The sequence below is a fragment of the Ceratosolen solmsi genome, unplaced genomic scaffold (assembly GCF_000503995.2).
Source record: "Ceratosolen solmsi marchali unplaced genomic scaffold, CerSol_1.0 scaffold41, whole genome shotgun sequence".
NCBI lineage: Eukaryota > Metazoa > Arthropoda > Insecta > Hymenoptera > Agaonidae > Ceratosolen > Ceratosolen solmsi.
In genome coordinates this window covers 2,836,629-2,858,684 of record NW_011948424.1, presented here as the reverse complement: position 1 = coordinate 2,858,684, position 22,056 = coordinate 2,836,629, and the positions used below count along the sequence as shown (strand labels likewise).

Below are 22,056 nucleotides of genomic sequence, written 5' to 3'. Positions count from 1 at the left end.
ATTAAAAAATAAATTAAACAAAATATTCCAGAAAATTTGTATATATTTTTAATCAATATTTCATCTTTAAGTGGCTTCATCTTCATGAAGTGGCACCATATTATTTGTCATGTTACATTTAATTATATATGAATATATATATATATATATATATATATATATATATATATATATATATATGTTACATTATATGTCGATATAAAAATTATGAGTTAAATATGCAAATAGATATCCAATAATAAGTATAAACGTTTCAAGTTTTGCATTTTATCATTTTCTTTCTTATTTTTATTAAACGTGTCTGCAAAATATAAAATAAAAATATATTTATACAAAAATTATATTTAATAAACTATATCTAATAATTTATAGAAAAACTAAAATTTACAATATTACTTACATTATTGAATGCATAAAATAGAGATTTAACATATTTTCTTAACAGTATGAAAAAAAAATTCGATTATAACTCGTGTACAAATTGTCTAAAAGATAGAAATTATAAGTATTTATAACTTGTTTTTACAATTCAGTAAAAATTAATTTATTCTTACTTGCTAGAAGACGCATCATTTTATAAAACTAGAATTCAGGATAAAAACCAACTCTTGTTTACATTCAGACATATTTAAATGACACTCGACACCAACAAAAATAGATAATAATCTATTCGTGATAGGTTTTATATTATTTAACTTTATCTATAAATGTTTATTGATAATATCACCACTTCCTTATCATTTGATATTTATGAATATTTTATTTAAATATTAGAGTCTTTTCTTTACGTTAAAAAAATATTCATTATATTTTTATATTTCATTCGCAATGCAAAATTTATTCATAACGACAAAATATATTTAAAAAAATATTTGAATAAATTATTCGTTAAAATAGAAGTAGTTAGCTAAGTGTATAAGAGCTCAAAAAATTCAATATAAAATATAAATATTTAATCAACTTTATTCACAGCCTTTATATTTTCCTTTAACAGAATGTAATTTACTCATTTTCGATATATTTTGTATATATATATATTTATTTATTTGTTTTTTTATAAACTTTGGTCGAGAAATACACATTTCAAAATATATTTATAACAAATCGATATTTATTCACTATTATACTCTGCTTTAAAATATAAAAACAATTATTATTTATGCTTTCGATCGTATGTAATTTACTTTTCCATTTTTAAATTTACGACGAGAACAAATGAATGGCAGGATATTTTATTCTTTTTTTAAATCTTTTTCTTTTTCCATATCGATATTCATATTAACATAAAAAGACATAAATTTATATATAAAATAAAATTTATAATTTTTCAACAATTAAATAATTCAATTGCCAAAAGCTAATAAGTGCTTCTAATCATATAAAATTATATAGATATTTCTAGATTGCAACTTAAAGAATACGAATAGTAATATTTATACATACAAAGGCCTTTAATTAAAAGCCCTATAATTATTTATATGCATTAAGTTGTTATCGTACGAAACTATTATTTTTTGTCCCCAGAATCTGCAAATATTAAATCATAGTAATTTTAAGGATGATAAATCAGTATTTTTATGACGTTTAGAATGTCATTAACATTTAATTTAGAATGAAAAACGATTTCATGAAAAAGTGACTTTAGATAAAAAAGATAAACGACTAATATAAAAAAAAAAGTATGTTTTTAAATTCATGTTGTAACGTAATTTGAAAGGCAAAATTTTTAAACAAATATTATGATTATGTGATTTTTTTAAGTACAATTGGTCTTAAGTGTATATCTTTTATAATTTATATATATATATATATATATATATATATATATATATATATATATATACTTATGTAATAAATATAAGAAATTGAATTTAATGAAATTGAAAAAATAATAAAGCCAAGAAACGTAGAGAATGGAAGCTATTTAGACTCAAAGCAATTTAGATATCAAATGAAATTAGGCAAAAACGATACTATTTTTACATCAGTGTGCCCTTTTATGTGCCCTCTCACCTTGATTAAGCCAATGTAGCAACATGAAATTTAAAGGCCAATGGTATATATACTAAATGCCCTTATCGAATCTAATGATTACAATCACATTTGTTACAACTACGAGAAAATGCAGCCATAATGATGAATCACGACTCGACGATATGTCGGCAGTATTTTTATTGCAGTCAAAGGAGGCAACGCATTAGGTAAAATATCAGCATAAAATTACTTTGATTGAATGCTTAATCCAGCAAACATACTATTTTTAATATAATATTGATAATGCACATTTACAATAGATTAACGTAAATAACAATACGATAAAAAAATCATGCACATTCAACGTTGTTTATATGAATAGATTTATATGAATAAATTAAGCATGAGGTGTTTACGCAAATGACGTATTCATCTAATATTTACTTTTCTAACTAACTCCGACTCACTTTAAATATCTAGTTTAGACAATGACATTGAATTTTCTATTAGAAAAATATTCGTATAAATCCTTCGTAAAGTAAAAGAATTTTATTTGAATAAATATTGCAATTTCGAAAAAACGAATAAGTGGATTTTCAAAGAGATATAAAAATATGAATTTATCCATAGGTTGAAAGACGATTTCTAATATTAATTTTAAATTGATATTAAGCTACATCGGTAAAAATAACAACATAACCCGATTAGTTATGCGAAATTTCATTTCATAACGTATAATAACTTACAATTTAAACGTTCACTACACTAAGTTGACTTTTACAATAAAATTAACAAAACTGAAGTTAATGAATTAATTATCATTGTGTGGAATGAAAGAATTTTTAAAATTTTTCTCAATACCATTATTAATTTCTAAATTGGTACATACTATATATCCAATTCATTACGTAACTTAAAAACTTTTAAAGACAAATAATTTGTATAAATACAATTATAACGATAAATATCTTTAATTATTCCTTAATATAAGAATTAATGCTTGCAATGGTAGTTTCGTAAATATTGCATTTACAATTAGTATTTTCAGAATATTTTATTAAACAAATTTTGCTTATTATTTCTATTATTTACTAATTTTGTTATAACTTCATTAGCATTAATAAACTATAAGTATTACAAATGATATTAAAAAATAATGTATATTATGCATCTGAATTAAAAAAAAAAAAAAGAAGACAATCTTTATTAATTGTGTAAATATTGAAATACTTGTATGATTATTGTATCTTAGTGTTTGGAATGCTATTTTTCGTCATTTTTATAATTAGTTTTTTTTTTTTCAATTATCCTTATAAAAGTAAATAAAAATTCAGGGGAAATATTTTTAAATATATTATTTATAATTTTATCGATTCGATAGTCATAGAATTTTTTCAGTGGAACAATATTTCACAAAATATTGAATTTCATATTTCAATATAATCATAATTTATTTTCCACACAATTTAACCATTTTATTTTATTTTCAATGATATTTGAAACAAGTATATAGAAAAAAATCATACTGAATAAATTAACACCGAATGTAGAAGATATTCCGATGTATTAATTTTATAACGAATTTCTTAACCCCCCCCCCCCATCAAATAATAACAATGACGATTGAAACTGAAAAGTGAGAAAGAGAGAAATGGATTTTTATTTAATGGGATATAAAAAAAAAAAAAAAAAAAAAAAAAATAATAAAAAATTAGGAAAAGAAGAGGGACTTTCCCACACATGCACGCACGACAATAAATTGTTGGTATGGAGAGCAAAATAAACGGTAAAAAGTTAAGAATACATTGCACTTTGCTCCTTCCGCTTTTCTTGTGCGCACATCTCCAAACTCGTTCTTAGCTTATTCTTAAAATGAATAATTTGCCAGATAATATTTATCTTTCTTATTTGATTATCAAACCTGTTACTTCACTGTCTTGACATGCTCGTTTAATACCATATCTTTTACAATAATAAACGTCTCATAGTGTCGAAAGTGGTAAATATATGGTTAAATTAAAAAAAAAATGAATAGCGCTTTACCTGGATAAATTGCAAAGTTTTATAATTGCCAAAATGTTTCTATATGTATGTAAAATTTCTTTTTATATATTAATTTTGAAGTAGATAAAGAATAAACCAATATGTACTATTTTCATAAATATTTCAATATAATTTCTTTGCAAATATGTACTCTCAAAAATTCATTAAAATGATTTACTACATTTATAGATTTTACTGAATGAAAATTGAAAATAAAAGTAATTGTTCAATTGCCATGTGCGCACTGTGTTTGCCGATAATGTTTATACAGCAACGCAAATATATACACAACTCGTGGAAAATTATAACATTCGCGTATTAATTTCCATGCGGTGTGCTTTGGATCATTAGGCATACAACACATATATAGTTTTCATTGGACTCGGATAACTATATATTTTAGCTAAATTTGGAAGAATATTATCCATCATGGAGCAGTCTTTCGAGTTTTTTTATTTATTCATATATATATATATATATATATATATACATATTAATATTTTTTTTTTTTTTATAATAAAATTTGGTAATAATAATATTATCTGCAGCATTAATCGTATATTGCATGATATATTAATGTCACTAATTTTATTATTAATAGATTTGTTAAAGTTTGAGTATAGCAAGCCAATTGAATACGTGTACGTTAATATTATATGTATTCAACCACATGTATTAATTATATATTATAATATTTATTAACATATATAGACCCTCATAATCGCGTCTAATGCAATTAATTACAAATTTTAGTAATTAGTTTGTAACTAAGTCGGGATTAATTCCAATAAGATATCATTTAAGTTTATGAAAAGTATATTAAAACGCTACGAATCCCTCATTTTCGAAATAATCAATATTTTCAACATATCCGTCAGATTCGTAATAGTCATTGAAATATCGGATGAATGTCACATTTTCAAGTTTATATAAATACCAATTTAATGGCTAAATCTACAAAACCACAGGCCGCACAGATGAGAATTTTCGATAAATTAGTTTAAGCTCGTAAAACAAAATGTTCAGTAATTTTATTCTTAAGGATAGTTATGCAATTGTCTTTAATCGACAAAATAAAAACAATGCATTATTAATTTCAAAATTATTATTCAGATTTATCGTGTTTATAATCAATATCATCAAATCTTGATTTTAAACTAATTAAATCAAATACCATCCGAACATCTAAATATAAAATTATATAAATATGGAAAAGAGAAAGAGCGTGAGGAGGAGGAGGAGGAGGAGGAGGAGGAGGAGGAGGAAGGGGGTGGGGGGTTTAGAAATTCGAAAAAAAGTTTGAGTTTAGCGTAAATGTAAAATTGAGGGATTTTAGTTTCAATATAAAGAGAAAAACAAGCTGAATTGATTGTTTCCCTAACGATAGGAGAAATTATCAGCACTTAATTATTTTATCATTTGCAAATTTAATTCACAAAGATTGTTTTGTTGCAAAATATAATATAAGTAATATCATATAAAAATCAAGTCTATGTAACACAGTGTAATTAATGTCAATATTATATCACTCGATAGAATTTGTTTTTTTTTTTTGTTTTCTTTTTCTTCATCTGTATATAATACTGATTCTTTTTATTTATTATTGTACAGAGGAAATAATTTTTTCATCTAAAGTAATATATGTAAGATATAAATGAACATATACACAAATATTTCGCTAATAGTGAATTTCATGTCTAACTATGATTATTGTAATTCATAATTAGTATGGTTTTCAGTGTATTGCACACTTTTATTTTAATTATAGATATAAAATATTTATAGCATTTACATAAAGTTGAAAAAAAAAAAATATTTTTATTATTATCGTTTATATACGAACATTTAAAAGATTTTCATTAAAAGCAATTAAAATATTTACAATAAAAATAACAGTATTTATTATATCTTATATGTTATATATAATAATTTTTTTATTGTAATGTTTAAACTTATACGTTAGTAGGTGTGCTATTCAATTTTTTTTTTTTTTTTTTTTAAATAAAATATTTAATTTTATATAAATGTAAAGACACAAACTGTGTAAAGTATAATAATAATGAATTTTTGTTTTTTTTTTTAGAAATTTAAATGAAAACTTTACTTCAATTATATTTATTGAAAATTAGTAAAAGTAAAAGTTTTTGTAAAACTAAATTTTATAATATTTCCGATAGTTTATTATATAATTGTAGAAAATAGTAACTCCTTTTAATTATCAATAGCTTAATAGAATTATTATTAATTTGATAATAAAGTTTTCCTCTTTTCTGTATATGGAAAAAACTTACTTGAATCAAGCTACTAATAATATTTCCTAATTTTTTATCAAATAATTTGATTAAACAATGTGCTCCTTGCGCGTATGAATTTTTTTTATTTTTATTATTATTTTTTTTTTTTTTAAAGTAAAAATTCGATGCAATATGATGTGTTGTATATTAGAAATGAATATGCATATGAAATAAACATTAAGACAAATATATTTCTTAAAGAAGTTTCGACTTGAAATGTCTAATTTAATATTTTTCAGAAGAATGTAGAACAGTTTATTTTTCATTTTTTCATTCATCACTGTAATATTAATTTGATTATGTATGATTTAAAATCAAACGATTAAATTGGTTATTAATTGAAAGACTTTGGTAAAAAATGTAAATTATATTATATTCTTATATACAGAAATGGTCACTCTAATCATAAAATACATAATGATTGTATGGATTAATTTGTTTTCCAAAAACTATATTATTCCGAGCTTAATTATATTTTTTTCTAATAAAAACTTTACTTAGTAAAAACTTTAATGAATTTCCATCTTGATATAGTGAAAAAAGAAAACAATAGATGATTTAAAGAATTTTTGTAATTTAATAGTATTATTATTTTTAAATTTATCTATGAAAATTTTTAATATAATTTTACTTTTATTGTATTTTATGGATAAAACTGAATAGAAACATTGAATTGATATTTTGTATTGTAATTATGTCAGAGTGAAATATACAAATATTCGTAAAACTTCATTTAGGCAAACTACAAAAATAATTGAAGCTTTTGTTTCTCATATGCCATACTTTTAGACACGCTATCACATATCTTTTTTGAATTTTTTGATAAAAAATTTACCTTGCCTTTACCCCCCTAGTAAAGGGGGGCGGGGGGCGGGGAGGTGGTATAACAAAAAATGCTTTCGAATAAACAAGGTTATCTATTAGTTCTTTTTCATAGAATTCGCAATGAAATGGAATCTCAAAATGTATATTTGGATAAAGTATACCGACCGTACGTTCTCGCCCATCTACGCAGAATGATCTATTAAGAGTAAAATAAACATGTCCATGAATTAGTATTCAATTAATTATATAAATTATGAATATCATTAACATACTGGAGCACATTAGACTCACTCAATATTAATGACTGCATAACAATTGAAGTCATTGAAATTTAATGTAGGCCTATGTAGTACGCATAACGAAGCTATGAAATATTCGATCGTTTTTAACTAATCAATCGATCGCTCTCGCCTATAATTAATCGCTTTCCTCTACACTGTTTACTATTTGATGAATTCTTAATAACGTATGCAACCAAACGAAAAATGTCAGCAAAACGCGCGACCTCCAAGTGATTGTAAAACAGTGCGCGTGCTTAAAGTGTACTTGGCTGTTCGTTGCGCAATAATTGTGTGCGTGCGCAAATCGCAACTAATGCAAGCGCAACCAGAAACGGATAGGCAAACTATTGCAAAAGTGCATTTGTGTATGGGACTTAGGCATGAATTCGAATGGATAACGTGACTCTAATTACGGCAAATGGTTCCGCAGCTTCGTATTCTCAAGGAGGTATTAATTAAAGTTGGGATCATTGCAGGGATTAGTGGCTGGATTATATCGAGTCCCTTTAATTTAAAATACTGCTCAATGAACAACATCATCCGAATCAACGTGGATAATTAATTATATATCTCCTTTGTTCTTAATGAATTTAAATTGGAATATTCCGTAGGTGGATGCAAACATCGTGATCGTCACTTTATCAACTTTTATTTCATTAAATTAAGTGTTTTATAGATGATCGATTAATAGATTCATTTTAATGATTAGTAATTTACATAACAGTTATCCACACTACTATCTTCATACCGGTCTGATTTTTCGAAATTAGTGTTTAACTGCTTACGCATCTACATTAATTAGATTAATTAACATTCTTGATACAATCGTCGTAAAAAAAAAAAATTTTTATTTCCAGGCCGAATTATCGACATGAATGGTAACTAGGATATATACTAACTTAAACGTTTCGATTATCCGTTCCACTTGATAATAATCAGAGTTTATAAATAAGAAGCAAACCGTAATACATAGTAGTCACTATTTCCGTTTTACTTGTCTACAAAATATCACACGAAATATCATACAAAATCCAGTTTATAACTGTAATATAATATATTAATATACTTCTTTATAACTATGACACAATATATTAATAAGCTTGTAATTTATAATTAAAATTATAAGAATCTTACAGACATAACATTGATTCATGAAGTCTGATATTTTTAAAACAATAATACCTATTTCATTGAGAATAATAATAAACATGTTCATTGAGCTTTTAAATTTCACTTAAAACAAGACACTTAATATATCCTACAATTTAAGCATACCTATAATGCGAAACAATTATCGTTGTATCTTTCATATTTTTTATACAGCCAGTATTTGCTGAATAATAAGAAAAAGGTGAAAATTGAAACATAATTCGAACATGTATTCGATTTATTAGATTAGATTAATTTATTAGATTTATTTTCTATATACATGAAACGTTACGTTGAAATTGGCATAATTGTCAAAAGAATACACAATACTCCTTATAGGCATATAACTGCTTTCCCAAAACTGTTTTACCAGTAATTTAATTTATAGTATAGTAATGAAAGAAAAGCAAAACAAAAACAAAAAAAAAACAAAAAAAAAAACAAAAAAAAAATTGTTGCTTTCACATAGCATATTTATCAATTAATAATATTAATAAGTGGATTATTAATGTATACATAATGGAAACAATACACGGCAACGAGCGAGTAGATTATTTCATCGAACTATAAAAGAAATTTGCTGATAGATTAAGAAAGCCCTGGTACAGCAGGTCTTACTATCAAGAACACGCAATGCATATTAATGAGAATCTATGTCCAACTGTTAATTATCATGATTTGTACAATCGTCTTCAAAAGTTCTTTCGAAATATCCTCTTCACCAATGAAACTACCACTTCTTAGAACTAGTATAATTTAAAAAATTATAATATTCTTATTATTTATAGTTTGTAATATTTATACCATTCATGGATAATTTCGTATTAAAGTTTGATTGATAAAACAAAATCTAACGTATTAAACAAATAAAATGGATATTAATAGCACCTATAGCGAGTTTTTTACTTTCAATTTTTCATTATTCTTAGTTAACTGGTCATTATTGTTAATTATAGTTAGTTCTTTCACGTGAGGGTTTATTCCTATCTCTTTTAATAGATTCTTGGTAAGATGAAACTTCTTGACAAAAGTACTCGAGAATCTGAAGTATTTACTTTGAGAATTACACACGCGTCTTTTATTAATTTCATACAAAAACCAGTTTATTAACATAGAAGATGTAAAACGGAAAATTATCGAGGTCAAGCATCCAATCATAAATTATATAAAATAAAAAGATATATATATAAAAAAAAAAAAAAAAAAAAAAAAAAAAATATTCATTTTTAAATCTTATTAATTTCATATTTATATAGAACTTGCCGATAATTTGAACTTGTAACAATATTCAATATAATTATTACATCTACATTACGTATATTAATACCCTTTAAAATAAACTGCTTAGAAAATAAATTTAATTTCAAAGTATAACTTAAAATGTAATACAAAAAAAAAAAAAAAAATTAAAAAATTAAAAAATTATATAATTAATGATTGAAATTATTATTATGGCTAACTGGTATTAGCAAGTTTTCTTTATAAAATTTTGAACAGCAAGAAGAATGTTATACTGTACAATTATCACAGGAGTTTACTAAACTAGTTTACTAAATTCAATTAAAACACTAGATAAAAATTATCCAAACGATAATAATTATTGATAAAGTTAAAAGTTGTTAGTTATATACAAGGCTAATCAAAGAAATAATTAATGTAACACAAATGCTATTTTGTTTATCAATAACCTTATTTCAACATCTATACATTTAAAAAGGAGAAATCAGTACGAAACAATGACACGAATTTGACTTATAAAATTTATAAAATTTTATTAGGCTTCAAGTTATCTTATCTTTCCTTCAAAATTTTCAATGCAAGATTATATTTAAACATATATATATATATATATAAACAAAATATTTTGCGATACTGTTATTAGATATAATAATGAAATTTTTTGTTTAATAAAAAAAAAATACCAATTCTATAAATATCATTTATAAAAATATAATATTAATTTATAACAAAAAATAATAACATACAGCGAAAAATTTAGAAATAAACAAACTAATTAACTTTTCAAATGCATGAATGTGGAAACATGTAAGAAAAGGAAGACAAGTATTTAAAAACGAATTTTATAAATAATATATAATTAATGATAATGTTAAAGTTCATTGGTCCATATTTTGAATATGGGAAGTAAATTCAAAATAAATTGTATCATTAGTATTTCCCATACACTTAAACATTCGTCATTACAATGAATAACCGAAGTACTTTTATGATAATTAATTGAAAATACTCGTTCGATAATTCATTAATAAAATTTTGACAATAAATAATATAGAAGACATTTTGATATAATTAAATATTTGATGTAAATAAAAAAAAAAAAAAAAAAACTCTTAAATGTTCAAATTTAACATCATCTTGTCAAAATTAACCAAAATATTGTTTAAATATTTCAATCGACTCGTTAAAAGATTGCAATTTATTAATTCAGAAGTGGCGCGTATGTGTTATTAAATTAATCTATTTGAAATGTAGTAAATATGTGTAGTAAGTATTATTACTCTAATTAATCGTTGCTCTTTCATAAAAATTATCGCTGACAGCCCAAAATGAAATATGAACAAACAGTCTTTACATCTATTACTTATCAAAGAATATTAATATATTATCTGCAAATTTTTACTTATATATTTTTTCATTTATATATTAAATTCTTTTCCCTCATCGCTGTTTCGTGCAATTACAAAAAAGACCAGCAAATCTTTAAAAAAGAAAAAAACATTACAGTGAATAAAAAGAATTTTTTTAATCAATAAATGTTCATTATATTCGATTTGCAGAACATTTGTAGTTACGAATAATTGATATTGTTTATGTCAGCTTATAGATATTTTTATAAGATCGTTTCTGTAAACTTAAGTTTTAAAGTGAAATTAAACTATTTAATTTTTTCCTCATCAATTTTTAATAACTTTTGTCGTGTATGTATTAATTATTTTTAATGAATAATTACTTAAAAATTTCATTTATGGTTAAAATAAAAAACAGTACAATAAGTATTATAATTATTTTATATTTTATAAATATTTTATGATCGTAATTATTAGATTATATTTAGTCAGGTTATATATAGCCCCTTTATCTGAATTCAATCTATATTTATAGTCCAATAATACTTTCACATAATAACATGATACATAGTTTATAAATTATTTTATATATGCTTAATTTAATATATTTAATATATTTAATATCGATACGGGCGAGTGATCTTGTTGGAATAAAATTTATTGTCTCCAATGTCAATACAATAGAAATATATTAAAACAAAATTTTTATTTGAATCTACGATCACTACCGATAGACAAAAATGTCGACTAACAATAACTACGAAACATTTGCTTTTGTTTATTCATCCACGCTATTGTTCTCTGTTTACCTGTAATAATAATAATTTTCCAACCGTGTTCATGACTTTCCCACGATCCGAATTACCTTACCCCCGCCCTAATTTTCACAGGAACTTTCTCTTCTCTTTCTCTCTTTTATTCTCTCTACCTATCTTTGCTCGAAGTTTAATTATCTTTACACGACTTGCAGAAAGTTGGATAAATCGCTTAGTATTATTATATTGTCGTAGACCTCCGAGTGTGTTAAACAAACATAAATGCATGGATGAGAATATGCTGGTGTCAAGGTGTGAGCATACATGCACACGAGTGCTATTGGCCAATTCTAACTCTTATATATTCATTATTTAAAAATCATTATTATACTTTATATTTTACAATAAATAGACAGACGCATAAGAAAAAGATCAAATAACTAAATATTAGTTGAAAATTAATGTAAGCCTACTTCAATGATATATTATTTTATTAGAAATCTTCAATGGCTAAAATATCGTATTTGCTCTGGTTTCCTCTTACTTATTGTCAACCTAATTCTTTAATCTATATTATATCATTCTCGACGATTGTATTTAAATTAGATAAAAGAGAATAGAATAATTATATATATATATATATATATATATATATATATCAACGAAAATCATATATTCTCTGGATAGTTATTGAATTACAATATTACGCAAAATATCGATATATAATGTAATTCTAGAATCAAGCCTCCATGTTATCCAGATAAACGTAAATTCTAGGTGCACGAGGTCGCCGATGACGAGGTTGAAGTAGGCCATACTATAGTTATTGTAGTTAAGTCAAGGTATGGTATTCGATCGTAAGCAGTAGATGCACGTGTATAAGCACCCATAGTTATTGGCTATATTCACAATAATAATTGATTTTATAAAAGTCAGTGGTAATGTTAGTGGTAATCAAAAATACATAATCGATGCCCACAACAATAACGATTTTAAAAAAATAAAATAAAAAAAATTTAATAAATAAATAAAGATTATCTATTCGCAAAAATTACATTAATTTATAAGTTACACAAACAAAAGAGAAAAAAGAAAAAGAAAAACAAACGCAACGAAGTTAAATGAAATATGTTTTACTTCTTGCTTGCTTTATTATAATTTACAATGCAACGAATGTATGTTAACCAATACACTCGTTTTTTTTTCTCTCTCTCTCTCTCGCTCTCTCTCTCTCTCTCTCTCTCTCTCTCGTAATTCACAAAAGTCTAATGGTATTCCTTTTTCATACTCTAAGAAATTTTACAACTAAAGAAATTACAATTACAATTACAAATACAGATATATTGAGCAAACAATACTTAGAAATAATGCCGATGGTAACTTATAATCTAGTTTCTTCTAAATTATTTAATTACGAAATTACATTGTAAAAAGTTGAGTAGCGATATCAAACTACAAATAAAACTAGTAGCTTAGAATATATATGTACAATCTTTCTTAAAATTAGTCCATAGTTAAGATAAAATATTCATATATATAATTAAAAGTATTGGATTTATAGTCGACGATTTGCTGAATAATATTTGTAAAAATAACTTTACAACGCATTTCCGTAACATATACTTTTTTCATGTGCATATGACGTTTACGTTTTATGTCACTCGACGAAAGATTTTTTAAATCTATAATTCATTTTAACGCGTGGTCATTTCTTATAAAGTATAAGGTTCGTTAAGTACGTTTTAAGGAATAATTTAATGAATAATTTAATGAATGATTAAATTAAATCATACAATTAAAATATTCGTTTAAACACTACGGAAAAATATGCAATGAAATTTGCAAATGAAAACGTTTTATTTAACACAGTTCCATGAAAAATAAAAATTACGTAAAAGATTTTCATTGATTCTATAACAAATGTCTCAAAATAATATGATAAACATTATTGGTCCCATTAAAATATATAGCAAGACGGTACTCGCTTGCAAGACGACTGACTAAGTTATAAGGATGGATAGCTTATAAGCTCGTTCATAATATTCATCAATGTCGTACGCGTCCGCTTTTGTCCTGAAACTGCCTTCAACTTATCGCGTAATAAATCGGAGGTGATTTGAATCGCCGACTAAAGTTGCCTTCTCTCTCGCACTCTCTCTCTCTCACTCTCTCTCTCTCTCTCTCTCTCTCTCTCTCTCTCTCTCTCTCCTCACTCACTCACTCAGACGCGCACACACACGCGCACGCTCTAGGGATATATTAAACTTCCAGCATTGCATGCGCTAACCTATTGGTGTCGTGAAAGCCATTGGCGTGACCGCAGTGCCGTATCGCATTGTTTATGCATTAACTTAGCGCGCGTCAATGGACGTCGAGCGTTGGTCATCGGCGGCTTTTCTTCGTCCGTCTATAACTCTACAACTTCCCCAAATCTCATATTTCCAAATGGTTTCGGAACGCTCGCGACAAGTCCCAGTTCCTTAATCGAGCCCGCAATGTCATTATATTTGCAATAATAGTAACGATTCGACAAAAATTCGCTTCCAACGCATTCTCCATTTGAAAAGGAAGATTCCTGCAGCTGGAAATATTATATCTCACCTCCAATCGACATTCTTTTCTTTCTATTAATAAGCTAAATTTATTATAGCTGATGTGTGATCAAATGATTATCATCTTAAAGTCAAATTCTACCTACTTCGCTTTCCTATCGAACGCTTATCAAATTGTTACGTCCATTTGTTATGCGATAATAATGAAAGTCGTGTGAAAAGAGATTATTCCAGAATAAATGCGGTCGTCATATTCTATCATTAATAATCCTAATGATAATTCGCCGAAGAGTTTCTAGTATAATTATTAGTAAATATAAGCGTCTGTGAATATTTGGTCATACAGACTTAAAGGCTGCGCATGCATTCGAGATAATTTTTTATTATTAATTTTATTCCATATATGTTAATGAGTTGAAAGAGCATTGGTCCGATTAATATTAAGTTTTAATTACCGGACGCGAAAGATTGTTTGTATTTTCGTTATTATCGACTCTTGTTATTAACGATTTTGAATACATGTAAATAAAACATTTTCCAACTTCTTAAGATTGCTGTAAAGTAAGAAAACCGCTTAAAAATGATTGATTTATCGAATTTGAAAAATTATCCAATAATTCTCTTAAAATCCGATACTTTAATAGATTACAAAATGCAAAGTGCCTTCAAAATATCTCAAAATCCAATTGCATCTCCATTATTCATCCAAGCTTTCTTTTATGAACTGAAAAACTATCAATTACATGCATACGCGCGCGCGCGCGCAAAAATTATTATTTTTTTTTCTTCTAATCAGTGTTTTTTGATAACACATAATATATAACCTTGGATCGACATCTCATACTAATACATGTAATTGCATCAAACAATATTATCAAATCTTTTTCATGTAAATAATGAACATCGTTTTAAAATAAATAAATATAATAATATTATTTTACATTTAGGTAATGTAGAGATAATTTAACAGTATTATCCTAATTAATTATTATCATAACTGTTAAAAGTAATTATAATATCAAAAAGTTTACCGAATGACTTATTGTATGGTATACATTAATTAGGATAGATTAAGATTTTCGTAATTTACAAAAATTTTTTTACAACGCATATTTATATATTATAGACATTTCTAAGCATTGCTACTTAAATTCACCCAATTTTGTAAACAATTATATAAACAATACGTGATTTTTTTTTTATCAGGTTTGCATAGAAATGCAAGATAGACAATATTTTGTTGTTAAAAGCTCCAACGTAAATATCTTTATGTTGAAGTTCAAACTAGAAAAAAAATCGTTATTTAATTTTTAAGTGCGTAGATTGTTAAAATAATTAAATGATTGATTATTCTCATAAACTTCCTTACCATTTGATATTTATTTTAATCAAACAGTTATTAACATTTCATAAGGTATAATTATAATGTTAAAGTATAAGATACCATTTTGTTTAATATTAAACTTAAATGCTTCTATACACATTTTTATATAATTAAAAGCTGAATTTTACAAAGTATGAAAAGAAGAAAATTATAGTTGGAATGTAATTTTATTGTGATTTTAAACAATAAGTAGATACATAGATTTTGTACTTACAATTATTTCTTTTATGGAATTATTTTATAAAAACTTAAAGAAGACAATAATTAAATGAAAAACCGCTTCCTCCCTTTCTCTACCAGTCGCACTATTGACATTCGCCAACATAATAAAGTTCAATTACTACAGCTCAAATTACAATATAATTAATCTAGCATCTATTTAAGCTCAATACTTCTATAACTTTTATTATCAAGCATTTCACTTTTCCTTGAATAACAAATTCGTACTTTCCAGATATATTTTTAGATACTACTTGTTTTTTTTGTTTTTTTTTAGACTTGAAAAATATTCCAATAATATCTGCAAAACTCAAATTAACATCTACAATATTCTATTATAATCAATCTATACTAAAAATTAATCTATATAAATATATATATATATATATATATTTTTTTTTTTTTTAATCCAAATAAATAAAAATGAGAACATTATATTAAATCTGCTACGTTTGAAATTTAAATAGGAAAATGATTAAAAGAAGAAAAAAAACTCATTTAAAAATTATTACAATAATTTATTATTCATTTTCCTACATCCGTAAAATATAATATAATATAATAAAAAAAATCTATCTTACAATATCTTTAGTAATTATTAAGGTGATTATTATAAAATAATAATTATAGGAGATTGCTTTTTTACTGTTATGTAACACACGAATTATAAACTTTATAAAATGAAAGGCAGCGTTTATTATTCATTTTTGATATTTATTATTGATTTTACTTTATCTAATTCATAAATTATTCTGATTTGTATTACAAAATATATGCGAAGCATTGTAAAGTACGGAAGCCTTAAGGCAAAAACGAATTTTCCTGTGCAGGCAAAGTATCATAATATTAGTGTTAATTAAAACTGTCGTAAGTGCAATTTATATGATAAAAATCATGTAAATTGCAATATTTTTAATATCTTTTCTATATAATATATTTCCTTTTAATTATATTTGCTCAGATGTTCATACGTAAATAATATTTCGAGATAATATAAAGTTCAATTATATAAATACTACTATATTTTTATCTTGATATTCTTAAGATTTATAATTGAAATATTTATTGATCTACATTTACTTTACAAATTCTTATAACATGAAATTCAATTATTTTCATTTTTATAGAGAAGTACGTTCTATTGATTATTTGACACTTAACCGTTGAAGAAAAAAACTGGAACTTCTTATTATTCTTTTATAAATTTATTTCCAAAATTGACATTAATACCCATTATGGAAATGAAATATAATTTATATTAATATTATCTAATGTAACAGTAAAATTGACTCTGATTATAAATTATTAAAAAAAAAAAAAATAAATAAAAATAAAAAAAAAAATAATCACAAAATATATAAAAAAATTTGTAAAAAAAAAATTATGCCGGACTATATGAAAATCTATTCTACTGAAAATACAAAGATATTAGATCTAAATTTATTTTCGAAAAACATATATAAGTGTATATTAAAAATTCCATAAACATGAATGTTTTATTGACATAAAAATTGTTGAATCAACAAATAATTTTCAATTCACTGATGGTTGTAAATACACGTAACTTATATATAAATTATTAGTAAATTTTAGTATTTTATTAAACTTTTTGTTGAATCTCAAAAATATAATATAATTTATTAATCAAATTAAAATAATTTTGAATTACTTGATACATGATTGGTTTCATTATCAATGTTTTCTATTATCGATTATTTTAATAATCTATCAATTTAAAATACTTATGAAAAATATTATAAGATTTTCAGTTCTATTCTATTCTATTCTATTCTATTCAGTTCAGTCTATTCTAAAATATTAAAAAGTGATTAATATTTATGTACATCCATTTAAAATAACTTTTTTTATGATATAATTATACAAATAATAGTCGATTAATCACTTATTATATTCTGAAATTTTCTGTAATAAAGTTTGTTCTCTTTCTTTATAATAAAACTAATTAATTAACGAACTAATTAACGAATTCAGTTAGCTAATTTACAAATACATAAAATGTTTCTGGTGAACGAATGTTTTATTAATGTGATTAGCAATGTTTTGCTTATTTACATATTCAAAAATAATTATCATAACTTTCATACCTATCAATGTACGTAGATTATTTGCTTAATTACAAAATATAACAATTGAACTATATAAAAATAAAAGAATTATAATAATTTATTATTTCCACACTTAATTCTAATTGTTTATGGTATTAATGGTTCATAGTTATCTAAACGATAATATGGATTGTTTGTAATTGTATGCTGTGTGTCGTTCATTAAAGTATAAAATTCTTTTTGTTTAAAAAAATTGAAAATCATTTGATCATCATAAATCATAAAAAATTATCATTAACGATAATTTTATTTCCATTACTAGCAAATCAAGAGATACAATTTTATAAAACACCAATTTGACTATTTTTCAATATATATTTTTATTCTTATTATTTTTTAAAGTTACGTCAAAAAAATTCGGCCCATTACTTTAAATGCTTGAAATTTCGTATGAACCAAATGTATATTCTATAATATATATTTGTCTTTTATTATTTTTAAAATCTCAAATTTTTTTTTTTTTTTTTTTTTTTTTCGAGAAATTGAAAATGTCATCCATCTTCACAATAATGGAATTTTTGATGATAAAGTAATTCTTACTTGCCTAACATTTCATGTGCTCCTATATCTATTGTGCTGCTGACAGACGTCCAATTTTAATTCTAAAATAATTTTATTCCTAACGTCAAACCGTACTATCTTTCTTCAATGATAGTAATTATAATATTTTAAGACTATTGCCATAATATATATATATATTTATATATATATATATATATATATATTTGGTACATTAAATTACACTTAATTTTATTACATTTAAATAAATTATATACTGCATTATATTAAAGTTTTTAAATAATTTAAAGTAAAAAGTTTTTAATACATTGATTCCATATATATATATATATATATATATATATATATATATATACACACTATAAGGAGTAAGAACGTATTGATAGCCACGCAGTTGCCATTATCTTGTATGATCTAATTAAGCTGTTGCTATTTCTTATTAATCAAATACAATAAGTTTAGCGCGACAAAATAATAGACAATTTAATATTTAAAGATGTGGTAATGACGAATAGGACAACCAATGATTTATCATTGTTTACAAATGCATTGGTAAGTATACATTAGTAATTGGAAATTGTAACAAATTTCGTTTAAAATCCCTCGATCATTAACTGGATATGAGTAATAAATAAATTGAGTGCACAAATAAATGTATGAAAATAAATGTTAATACATACAACGATTATCAATAGAATTGCGAGATTACTGAGCGTATATTATATTATATTATATTATTAATGCATCGTTCATTGCACAAATGTAAAGTTAGATGACAGTGAAATAATCCTTAATTTGGTTGCAGATTGTGCGATAGGCAGAGAGACGGTGACAGAGAAGACGAAAGAGGCGAAGATGACGACGAGGAGGAGAATCCGTTAGGGCGATGGCCGCACGCACTTAGTCCGGCGCTTGCATGCCTCGGATGCACTCTTGGACTTTTTAATATTAGTAGATTCGCCATACTCAGCATTCAGTTTGGAGGTGAGTTATAATGTATATAAATTCTTCGATATTTCATTTCGGCAATCAACTCCTTCGAGAGTGAAAAATTGTAATTTTAGAATTGTTGGTAGCGTTGGTAGTAATTTAAAGTATAAGTTACCGTCCGTCGGTAATGACAAATCACCTCAAAATACCCTATTAGAAGGATTATAAATTTTTCCTAAATACGCGCAGGCGTCTTTATATGTCTTCATACATCTTTATACGCATTTCGACAGTAATATAAATGAATTTTGAATTAAAGATAAATATGGCTTTTCATACCTTATGTATAAATATCAGATAATAACTATAATCATCAATGTTTATGATGAAATTATTCTCTCTGTTTCAGCGAATTTTATTGTACAGTTCCTCATCCTCTCCTTAATCATAGGCATTCCTTTGTTAACGTTACAAGTATGTCTTGGCCAGAGACTTGCAGCTGGAGCCGTGGATATGTGGAAAATATCTCCGCTCTTTCAGGGAGTTGGCATTGCTCTACTCACCGCCCAAGCTTTCATTGGAATTTACAGCGTAGTCGGTGTCTCCTGGATGTTCGTCTACTTTAGGCAAGAATGACATTTCCCATCTCTCTTTGGCCTTGCTTTATTACATACGTTTAAGGGCACAGACTCTATTAATTATAAACAACATCGAACTATTTTTTTTTTCTCAATCTCATTCGCCCATCACCGGTTGTATATCGCTACTTTCTTTTCAGTAAATTTCACCAGTTTCCTTCCGAACCAGCGTACCTCGTCACAATAATACATCATCGTGTCATACTAAAGCTAATTAAAACTCTTAACTGTAATCCATAAGTTTTCACTTAAACTGAAAATTCAAGGTTTCAAAGGACGTTTTAGTCTATTTCAATGACTTTGATACTTTGACACCTTCTATTGTTACCTTAAAGTGTAAACATAGAGAACAAAAAAAAAAGTTATACAAGTTTTTATCATCAAACTTTAAATCTTAATATAAAATAGATATGAAAAATAGTGTATTATATGTTGTTTAAATAATCCTCGAGGTGGACAATGTGGCAAAATGCATAAAATGAATGCATTTTATCACAAAAGTACATACCTCTTAGGCACATTTTCCTTACTAACATTGAGCAAGATCGCAATCATTAGTCTCACGCGTGCAAAATATTTATCCTTTAATAAATGCGGCATGAAAGTTTAAATGACAATACTGAAAAGTTGAAGCAATTGTCCTCGTAAACTTGAAATTTCATGCATGGAAATAATACTGCATAATATAAATATAAAGATTCGAAATAATTTGAAAATAAAGCTTTTTTAAGCTGGTGTATAGAGAGAGACGGAGAGAGAGAGAGAGAGAGAGATAATGAGAATAGCGTTTTGATTCGCAGAGACTCCTTTATAACGAAGCAGGATAGATACAGGTGGGCCGAACCATTCGCGCTCTATCGCGAGGACATACGACCGACAACGAGCAGTGGCAATGGCGGATCCAGCGGCAACAACAACAATAACAACAGCACCTCCTATAAGCTACACGAGACTGTACCGGATTATTTTAGCGGCACGGTGCTGCAGAGGCATCATCTCAACGAGCCCGATCCGGGTATCGTGACACTTAAATTCCAGGTGGCCTTCAATCTCGCAGTCGTCTGGATGATCGTTTTTGTCTCGCTGAGCAAAGGTTATTTAACATTTATTCGTTGAAGAAATGGAATTGTTTGGAATAGGTAGATGCTCACCGCAGCCGTGCTTTCCTTGTCGAATCTAGTCAAAAAAATTCCCTGTGATTTTAGTTTCGCCCCTATTGACAGCTACAATCTATTCCCTGGCTTTATTATTTATTTATTTATTTTTATTTTCATATATATATATATTTTTTTAATTAATTAATTTTTTTTTTTTCTTTGTTTCTTAAATATCTTGCCAAATCGTAATCTTTTATTCGACGGAATATTGGCCAGTGAGTAGGAGCCACAGCAGTGGGATTGCATATTTTAAATAACGGTTTGGCAACAGCACTGAAAAAAAAGAAATAAAAGATGATTAAAATTGCTCATTCATATTTATAAAACTGCTGATAGATTTTTCCACTTATTTTTTTTCTTTCTTTTTTCTTTCTTTTTTCTTTTTTTTTTTTTTTTTTTTTTACGCGCCTTTTAAATCATTCGCAATTGCATTAAGCTGAAAAGCCGTGTTCGTGTAAAGTTTCACTTCTCTCGGCCGATTCTATACTTTTTATTAAAATGTCCGAATGATTATTACGATGATGAAATTACGCATGAAATGAATGAAGCTTTCATTCTGGAAAATGATTTTTCATACAATAATCAGGAGAATTCTCGCATAGCAAAAAAAAAAAAAAAAAAA

The 22,056-nt window shown here is 25.3% G+C and overlaps 1 protein-coding gene across 1 annotated transcript in view; it reads left to right on the top strand.

The window, feature by feature from the left end:
* Positions 1-22,056, top strand: part of bdg (sodium-dependent transporter bedraggled) — a gene marked incomplete at its 3' end in the record, with an annotated part of 106,945 nt that overhangs the window by 73,228 nt on the left and 11,661 nt on the right. Inside the window, exons 5-7 of the mRNA XM_011500186.1 lie at positions 19,515-19,693; positions 20,049-20,265; positions 21,078-21,370. Coding sequence (XP_011498488.1) covers positions 19,515-19,693; positions 20,049-20,265; positions 21,078-21,370 — 689 coding nt within the window. The remainder of the gene's footprint in view (positions 1-19,514; positions 19,694-20,048; positions 20,266-21,077; positions 21,371-22,056) is intronic.